Below are 10,086 nucleotides of genomic sequence, written 5' to 3'. Positions count from 1 at the left end.
AATTTAACGTCCCCTACGATAACCTTTGCTGTTCTGACGCATGTTTAATTATATATTAATCCATTCATTCCTACTAGACACAATATTTCCCACTTTTCTAAGCCATTCCCACCGTAGGGGGTTAATATCGTCAGTGCATCTCATGTGGAACACTGTAAGCACTACTAAAGTGTTTGCAGGGTCCCCTTGGTGCACCAGCTCTTAGCCTGTTACTTTAGCTCCCTTCCCGCGTCCATTCTTCAGTCTTGCTGTTCAACCTCTCGAACTCTTATCCTACGCCTTTTTACCGCCTCAGGCGCTGAATGGCCGAAAGTTCCCAAATTCCTAAATTCGAATCGAACACCAGTGATTCTACTTACTTGGTGACCTGGCCACCCTTCAGCTCCATGGAGTGGATGACCCACTGGTCAATCTGGACTCCATCTATGAGAACAGGACCCTCCCACAAGCCCTTCTGCTGGTGGAACTTGTGGGGCCTGCCGTAGTTGACCCGACCCAGGTTCTCGACCATGATCGTGACCTCAGCCACCTTGTCTTGGCCTGGTAAGTCGAGAGACTTGTCCCTGCGATGAGAAAGATGTTGTTTTAGGTGTAATGAATGCGTGTGTGTGTGTGTGTGTGTGTTTATGTATGAACACGCTTTACATTGACCAAATCTTCTCTGTAACTAAGCAGATATACGTATATACATACATATATATATATATATATATATATATATATATATATATATATATATATATATATATTTACTCATATATATATTTTATATATGCATATATATTTGTGTTTGAATATTCATTACAAATTCATTTCCAATCTTCAAAACCTTTCAGCCAAAACGAATGGGCAACCGTTATCCTTAAGACCTTGTATTTTGCATACTAAATGGAAATTATATATACATGCTCGTATATGTATGTATGTAAGTATTTATATATATATATATATATATATATATATTATATATATATATATATATATATATATATATAAAATTTTATATATATATACATATATATATATATATATATATATATATATATATATATATATATATATATATATATATATATGATAACATTTGAGGGTCCTTACTTGGCATTCCAGAACCCAAAGCTGCTAACGTCCAGTAATCCTCCGTAAGGCTTCGTCACCACAACACCGTCGACTAAAACCTGAGCCATATCTCTGAGGAATAAGGAAAACTGTGAATTTCGACGTTAAACGAACACAAGAATGAAGATGAAAAGAAAACTTGATGGAAACTGCGCCAAATCGCTCTGAATGATGAAAATATATTCTGATTATCGTCAAGGCTATTTAAATGGATCTGCGTGTAACTATAAATCATTGACCTGAGATAGTGGAAATTATGAAATATGTAAAAAAAAAAAAAAAAAAAAAAAACCTTTCTCGCGTATTTTGAAAATGGAAGAAAAGGCATAAATGACTGAAATGAGATAGTAGAGATAATAAGAGATGTACTGAAACAAAAAAACGTAAATAAGTCTTGTACGTGCGTTAAGTATATATTGATTTATATTTGGCTGTTTTTGAGTATATTTCACAATTCTGAATTCTTTGTTTACAGTAATTCATAACTGTATCCTTACCTTGCGTGGTACCAGATCTGGAGCAAAAACGTAACTAGTCATGTCCGTTCGTTAAATATATATTGATTTATATTTAAGTATATGTTGCACAATTCTGAATTTTTTGTTTACAGTAAGTTATAATATAATCGTAACGTTACCTTACGTGGTACCGGATCTGAAGTGACGAATTGGGCGTGAGATTCGCGTGTGTCGTGTACACGACGTAGCCGTAGGATTGGCCGTTGTTGTCGTTGACCGGAAGTAGCTCCATGCTCATGGGACCTTCGTCGGTTTCAAAACTCTTTTGCTGTGTGTGAAATGGAAAAGGAAAAATGGTGTTTTGAAAAAAACTTGTCATTAATCGGTGATTTTTCAAGACAAAATATTGCTAAAAAAAGAGGATGAAAGCTTTTAAATGAGCTAAAATACTACTGCAGTTTTTAAATGTAGAATCAGTAGCCAAGATTCTACATTTAAAAACTGCATTAATCAGTAGCCAAGATTCTACATTTAAAAACCACAAAAACGAATCAGGAGCCCAAGATTCACATTAATAAAAAAACGCATTAATCGTAGCCAAGATTCTACATTTAAAAAACTTGCATTAAATCAGTTTAGCCAAGATTCTACATTTAAAAACCACACGAATCAGAGCCAAAGATTTACATTTAAAAAAAACTCATTAATCAGTAAGCCAAGATTCTACATAAAAAACTGCATTAATCAGTAGCCAAGAATTCTACATTTAAAAACTATTAATCAGTAGCCAAGATTCACATTTAAAAACTGCATTAACGTTTAGCCAAGATGAACATTTAAAAACGATTAATCAGTAGCCAAAGATTCTACATTTAAAAACCACACGAATCAGTAGCCAAGATTCTACATGCAAAAACTGCATTAATCAGTAGCCAAGATTCTACCTTTAAAAACTGCATTAATCAGTAGCCAAGATTCTACATTTAAAAACTGCATTAATCAGTAGCAAGATTTACATTAAAACTGTATTAATAGTTAGCCAAGATTCTATATTTAAAAACTGCATTAACCAGTAGCCAAGATTCTAAATTTAAAAACACACGAATCAGTAGCCAAGATTCTACATTTAAAAACTGCATTAATCAGTAGCCAAGATTCTACATTTAAAACTGCATTAATCAGTAGCCAAGATTCTACATTTAAAAACTGCATTAATCAGTAGCCAAGATTCTACATTTAAAGCTGCATGAATCAGTAGCCAAGATTCTACATTTAAAAACTGCATTAATCAGTAGCCAAGATTCTACATTTTAAAAACTGCATTAATCAGTAGCAAAGATTCTACATTTAAAAACCACACGAATCAATAGCCAAGATTATACATTTAAAAACTGCATTAATCAGTAGTCAAGATTCTACATTTAACAACCACACGAATCAGTAGCCAAGATTTTACATTTAAAACCTGCATTAATTAATAGTCAAGATTCTACATTTAACAACCACATTAATCAGTAGTCATTAATCAAGATTCTGCATTCAAAAACACATTAATCAATAGTCAAGATTCTACATCTAAAAACCGCATTAATCAGTAGTCGATAGTCAAGATTCTACATTTAAAAACCACACGAATCAGTAGCCAAGATTCTACATTTAAAACCTGCATTAATCAATAGTCAAGATTCTACATTTAACAATCACATTAATCAGTAGTCATTAATCAAGATTCTGCATTTAAAACCCACATTAATCAGTAGTCAAAAGTCAAGATTCTACATCTAAAAACCGCATTAATCAGTAGTCGATAGTCAAGATTCTACGTTTAAAAACCACATTAATCAGAAATCATTAGTCAAAATTCTACATTTAAAAACCATAATAATCAGTAGTCAATAGTCAAGTTTCTACATTTAAAACTGCATTAATCAGTAGTCGATAGTCAAGATTCTATGTTTAAAAACCACATTAATCAGTAGTCAATAATAAAAAATCTACTTCTAAAAACTGCATTAATCAGTAGTCAAGATTCTGCATTTAGTAACCGCACGAATCAGTAATCGCAATTCATGAATCGGTACACAAGATTCTTCATTTAAAAACGACACTAATTATCAGTCAAGATTTTAAAAATCCACGCATCAGAAGACTAAGATTTTCCATTTTAAACTGCATAATGCCAAGAACCGTTCATCAACATCAGAGCAAAGGTCGTGGGAACCCTGTCCTGCCGTTTTGCAAGCGAGATGAGACTAAAGGCATTCATTACCTGGGAAAGCAAGGTTGCAAAGTCTAGGGACTCCGAAATAGCCACTTCTGGGTAAGAGGCTTTCACTCGTTGTGGAGGCGGTTCGGGGTGGGTGACTGTTGGCGTTTAAGAGAAATAATATTAAAAAGGTGATCTCTCTCTCTATATATATATATCTCCCCTATCTCCCCTCAGCGAATCTACTGTAGCAAAATTGATAGTTCATCGTAAAATGCTGTTTTATTTGCATTATCTCTCTCTGTCTCTTTCTTTGCCATTACAGTAAATAATACAAACGAAAAGACTAAATGAAATCTTTACAACTGCAATGTGATAGAACTGAAAATTGCAAATTTCATCTCCACTTCTGCCTGAGATAAACAAGAAAGTAATCTTAACTTGACTTTTTGTGAAATAAATAAAAAAACGCAATTTTGACCATTAATAAAAAGATAGAATCATCTTTAATCTATGGCGGACGAACTAATCACACACAAAAAAAGTAATTTCCATTCCTACTCACCGACGCTCTCCAGCGGATTATACCTGGCAATAACTTCTTTGGCAACGGCGTACTTCTCCCCGTAATCTCCAGCTTCGGATAAGGGCGCGTCGTAATCTGCAAGAGTTGGTTCGTCCTTGATTACTTGCGGGGGTCTCTCGAGAACTCGGCATAAATAAGATGTATTCTGCTATTTTTATCAGCTTTCCCTACGGCTTGTCTCTCATGTATTTCACGTGTGTCTTTTAGCAGATTTCTCATTTGTACTTTCAGTGTATTCTTTCCCTTGTATATCAGGTTTTTTTGCTTAATTTTTTATCAAAACATTCCTTTACTCATCTTCAACTGTTTCTGGTTTATCTCGTTTTCTTTCATTTGTGTAATATGAGTAATAATAATCTCTAAAAATAAAAGAAAAAATTCATGTCACCTGTCAAATATTTTATGGAATGAAGCCAGTTTAACTTTAATCATATATTATACCTATTATAGAATTATAATAATATATTTAATATTAATTATATATTATAATTAATAAATATTATGTATATTATATCTATATATTACATATATATTATATATATATAATATATAATAATATATATAAATTATCTATATTTGTTGTAAATATGTTTAACTGATTTTGTTTCAATCTCCCTTATAGAATATTTCATTAAGACATATATATATAGATATATATATATATATATAATCTGTATATATATATATATACATAGATATATATATCTATATATATATAATATATACATATATATATATATTTATAATTATATTTCATCTCTTCATATAATTCTCATAAATATATAATTATATATATATATATATATATATATATATATGCAGATATGTGTTAAACATTAATATTTTTCCCTCAGTAAGCTATTTTCTTTAATAATAGGTAGACCCAGATAAAAGGCAAAACAACGGTCACTACCATATTCATGTTTCAACTCCTAAATAGGCGCTGAACCCCATTGCTGCAAGATTTCCACAACATCAGCTGTTTCATACATATACACAGAAGGCTTATAAACACCTCGTCGAGTAGCATTCTCACATGAGCCATCACACCAATCGACAATGGAGCACGCTCACTTGCCCTTCCTTTCCACTGCCCTTTTCACTCACTATCTAAAAAGCCTTTCACTCTCAGGAGTGGCTCCAGATGTTACCTGCCCTATAACTGTCCAATAATTTAGCTATATAATTTACCCCTTAGGTGAACAGACGACAGTGGCATGAATTTATATCAAATTTGATTTCTGATACTGAAATGATAATGAAAACGCGTTCAATGCAGCACTGTCATTTATGTTTTTTTCTATGTATTATTTAAGTTTTCATAACCGATGGAACAGTAGATGCTAATGTACGTTGCTTCATTATTTCCCCCTTACGGGTTACCACCAACCCGCCATACAGTGCGTCTTCTGCGGCGAACTGTAAGCAATGCCTCCTTTGGTCCCCGGCTGTTGTTGTCTGCCTGTAGGTTTCTACGCGTTCTGTATCGTCTCTTTATCTACACTTTTCGTTCACACCGGAACACAAATCCTATAGGTCTAGTCTATAGGAATGGAAACGGCTGACTCTGTGGTCTCGTTAAATTACATTACAATTATTGAAGCATGGTCTCATTTGTCGGAGGTTTCATCGCATCAGATAATCTACTCTATCAAGAGCATGAAAACTTCACACTATATACAACTGGATATAATCATATATAAACGATAATGAAATAAAAACAGAAAAATAAAACTGGTAACACTAACCTCTATTTTCTGCCATCAGCCTTAGTTGCGCATTTGCCCATAAAATAATTTTCTCGCCACACGAGTATTTCTCGCCGAGTAGGCAATACTAATGGTAAACGGTTAAGAGACTTGAATTGGAAGCCAATGAATGAAAAAGATACTTGAAAAAATAAAACGAACCTATCCAGGTACTGCCGATACAGATAGTCTAACAACCAAACCAATGTTAGAAGTCTTAATAGCGGGGTTCCCGCCAAACAGATAATCAAATGAAGTTGTATAATATTAGCTCACATATATTCATTATAATAAAACATCCAAATTCTAGTAGGAAGTTTTCATTAACAAAATCTTAAGACTTTTAGTAAAATGTAAGTTTATTGGTAAAATATTTCTTAGACTGAATTTTAAATTTGAAATAAGAAGTACTCGATTGCATCGGAATTCTGATGTGCAATGTCTTGAATCTTGATGAACTGCCCGGCCGCGGCCGGACGCCGGATGCCAGTTGACGTTAATGTCGCGTGTGTTAACGAAGTGATAACGTCCGCGGAACTAATTGGAGTCCATAGCTATCTGTATATGACCGTAAAGTCCAGCGGATTCAAAGAAGACATTGGTAAAGGGTAAAAGTTTGTGAAATGTCTCTTGCAACACGTACGTTAGTGATCACTCACAAGTGTGAGAACACTGACCAGTACGACGTCGTTTAAAAACCACACCCGGGAATCATGTCTAGCCTAGTCGTTGCTCGAACTTTCGAAGTTACATTTCATTGCTTGGATAGGGGTAAGTAGCGTTTCTTTATATTACTTTTTTTTTTTACCATTGTTATTGTTAAATGAGGCAGGCAATGACATAGTCAGCAATAGCGCCGTGTCAAATGGAAGAGTTGGGCAAGGTTGCATCAAGCAGCGCCATTTCAAAGACGCAAGGCTGAATGTTGTCCTTAAAAAAATTTTTTTATTTGATTTTGTGTTATTTTCCCCCATTATTTTATTGTCTTGAATCATTGATTTTTTGGAGTGCATTCGATCTTACGGAGACTTAGGGGTGAAGTGGCTGCCTTGCCGGCAGACCTAGGCCTATACCGATACCTTCAATACCACCTAAGATTTGAGAGTAGACATAACCGAACAACAGTGCAGTATTTAATTTAACGAAACCGTTATATGACCCTGTATACAGAAAAAAAAAAAATTGGTACCAGTATCGATGGAGGACTAGGCTATGTCCGATCAGTTTGGGTTTGAGTGTTGTCAAGTGATCGATCAGCTTCGTTCGATTCGATGTTTTTCTCAATTTTGATTTATTAATTAATATATGTGAAATGGCTCCGCGCCCTGTGATAGTTATGACTTCATGGTATTAAAATACGAGCACGTGGCGTTATAGGTATGCCCTTCCAATTTTTTTTTTTAAATGAGAAAAAAAAAAAAAATTGCAGAAATTAAGCATCAAGTTCAGTGACTTCGTCAGCCCGAACATTTCATTTTTATTAATATCATTCTATTGTCAGTGAAATATTGACCAATCAACATATGTCGTGTAAGAATGAAAAGTAAAATACTATTGGACCTTGTCAGCACTTACCGTAGGTCGATGTTTCAGGGGCGTAATGGGGCCAGATGTCGAGGGTATTGGCACCGGCCATAAAGCCGAAACTGGTGCCTCCGATGAACATGTACATGTTCACGGAGGAATTGTGACGCAAGATCAGTTCCAACATGTCGCCAAAATCTGGAACAAATTTAATTGAATGGGTTTTATAAAATTAGCTGTTCTTATGGGGGAAATGTGGTTAGTGGTCAGAATAAGAGGTCAATCATTCATTGTTTTATTTTAGTGATGGTATGGGACTGTTATTAGTTATACTACCATTTCTACTGTTAATAATAATAACAGTGCTGGAACTCTTTATTTTAATCGTCGCAAGCGCCATGTGACGCAAGGGCTCCAGTGCAAATCCGCTAGTTATGCCTTGCTTGTGCTTTATATACCACAAATCTCCACTTATCCCCGCGTCAGTTTTTAGTTCTCATCGAACTGGTTCTGGATCTTTCAACTGTTCTGGTGTCCACGGGAGCCGAGCTGACACTATAGCACGCACTATTCTCCCTGGGGTTGTTTCCGCGGCTGCAATTACACCATTGCTTTTTTTTTTTTTTGCTATTGCTACAACTACTACTATAGTCTGTTTAACTTCATCTGTCCACTCATCAACGTAGGGTACAGGCAGATGTGGCAATATGCATAGCTAGTTCTCGATTGGCTGAAATAAATTTTTCAGTTATTGTATAGGCGTAATGTGATAAAGATGGGAAAATGTTTCTTCAGTAACCTATCTGAATGCCTACATATACCAGCAACCCTCACACCTGGCCGATTTATGTCGATAACATAACCATACGAGCACACGAATGACGAGCTTGTAACAGTACTCAGGTTAAACGCAAACGAACGATGGACTGGTAAGTTTTATCTCATAGGCAAATAAAAAGACATCTGGAATGCGAATTTGAATAAGAAGTATTTTGATAATGTCTTGCATGTAAGTTACATGAATAGGTTGATATTGGAAATGAGCAGGAATTGTCTATGAGGTGAATAGGACCTTGGGGAGGTAAATGGAACAGCCACTGCTTTATTGGCTGGAAGGCTGGAAATTTAAATTGTAGCACAGCACGTATGCAACGGTATTGTAGTTATTTTTCCAGAATACTGCAAATTTAAATATATTTTTTTTCTAAGGCATACATGTAATTAGAATAGCTCAGTGATTAGTCACTTTCTGTACAATTTTTCTAAACTTATCCAGTAAAAGTTTAAAATCCTATTCAGATCTCGTCATCCTAGTGTTGATGAGTTACGTACGGCATGAGAGGCTAGCCTAGGCATACAGTTTTCCCATTGTTGACTATAGGAACGACTATTGAATAGAATGAAAGAATAAATGTTACAATAATAAAGTTGTTTTGACTGAAATGGAGTGCATGTGTGCTTCAACGAAGGCCACTGAAATAAAATACTTGTTGAATTAGAAGTATGTACTAGGCTTGATTGGTCCTTGCGTCATGTTTTAACGGTAAACAATATTTTTCATTTTACGGACTTAGATATTAATTTGGTATCACAATGAAGTTATGTACATTAAACTGTAAATAGAATAAAGTTTGAATAGTAAGAAAGTCTTGTAATTTGAAGTTTTTTTTATTTTAAAAATTTGTTTAGTATAGTTTTACGTCTGGGCTGGGCTAGCCGCTAGACTAATGAGATACCTAAATCAGTTACTGAATGTTCATCGTTCAGTTGCGTTTGATGAAAGTAAATTGCTCGATAAACCTCGTCTTTCATGTGCTTGTGGTGGTGTATTATGAAAACAAATCGACGAGTTTATGATTTATAACAGAAGGGGACAGGTTTCTAGGTCTATTATAACAGAAGGGGACAGGTTTCTAGGTCTATTATAACATACAAAAGCATCATTGGAGAAGTAGTTTGATATTTATAAAAAATAAGTCAACGTTATCGGAAACGTTAATTATCAACCAATAACGTGCCTCATCTTCCAAAAAAAAAAAAAAAAAAAAAAAAAGCTTTCAGCGCAGATCGTTTAAAAAAAAAAAAAAAAATAGATTTCGCAGATGACCTTTTCCGCTTAACGTCAGTTTTTTTCCGCTTTAATTTCTGTATTCCATGTATTTATTATCATTTTTAGTTATTGAGTCCCTTCGTAGATGGGAAGTGCTGGATCTGAAGGATCTCACTTCTTAGTAAGAGCGAGAGATCACGCGAGATATGTTTGTTTATGTTCGTGTGCTGATGACGAGTCTTCTGTGTAGGGATGAAAAGCGACCGACGCTTAAATGTAATATTAATGAAGAAGAATACCTAATCTGACTGATTATTATGCTAAAGAGTTTAGTTCAGAATCGTATTGGTACTGTCTGAACTTTTACACAAGGCTAAAGCAGCGTTGCAACCCAG

The 10,086-nt window shown here is 34.6% G+C and overlaps 2 protein-coding genes across 3 annotated transcripts in view; one reads left to right on the top strand and one right to left on the bottom strand.

The window, feature by feature from the left end:
• The window catches only part of LOC135209070 (beta-galactosidase-1-like protein 2), a 73,414-nt gene that overhangs the window by 3,133 nt on the left and 60,195 nt on the right, over positions 1 to 10,086 (bottom strand). Inside the window, exons 7-13 of the mRNA XM_064241652.1 lie at positions 9,867 to 9,868; positions 7,693 to 7,839; positions 4,349 to 4,444; positions 3,847 to 3,941; positions 1,757 to 1,905; positions 1,099 to 1,191; positions 360 to 563 (exon numbers count right to left, since the gene is read on the bottom strand). Of these exons, the coding sequence (XP_064097722.1) occupies positions 360 to 563; positions 1,099 to 1,191; positions 1,757 to 1,905; positions 3,847 to 3,941; positions 4,349 to 4,444; positions 7,693 to 7,839; positions 9,867 to 9,868 (786 nt within the window). The remainder of the gene's footprint in view (positions 1 to 359; positions 564 to 1,098; positions 1,192 to 1,756; positions 1,906 to 3,846; positions 3,942 to 4,348; positions 4,445 to 7,692; positions 7,840 to 9,866; positions 9,869 to 10,086) is intronic.
• The window catches only part of LOC135209069 (beta-galactosidase-1-like protein 2), a 54,571-nt gene continuing 51,058 nt past the window's right edge, over positions 6,574 to 10,086 (top strand). For both annotated transcript variants that reach the window (XM_064241651.1, XM_064241650.1), the window contains exon 1: positions 6,574 to 6,888. The gene's annotated coding sequence lies outside the window, so the exon portion shown is untranslated. The remainder of the gene's footprint in view (positions 6,889 to 10,086) is intronic.

This window comes from Macrobrachium nipponense, chromosome 37 (genome assembly GCF_015104395.2).
Source record: "Macrobrachium nipponense isolate FS-2020 chromosome 37, ASM1510439v2, whole genome shotgun sequence".
Taxonomy (NCBI): Eukaryota; Metazoa; Arthropoda; class Malacostraca; order Decapoda; family Palaemonidae; genus Macrobrachium; species Macrobrachium nipponense.
The sequence above is the reverse complement of the archived record's forward strand: the minus strand, read 5'-3'. Positions and strand labels throughout refer to the sequence as shown.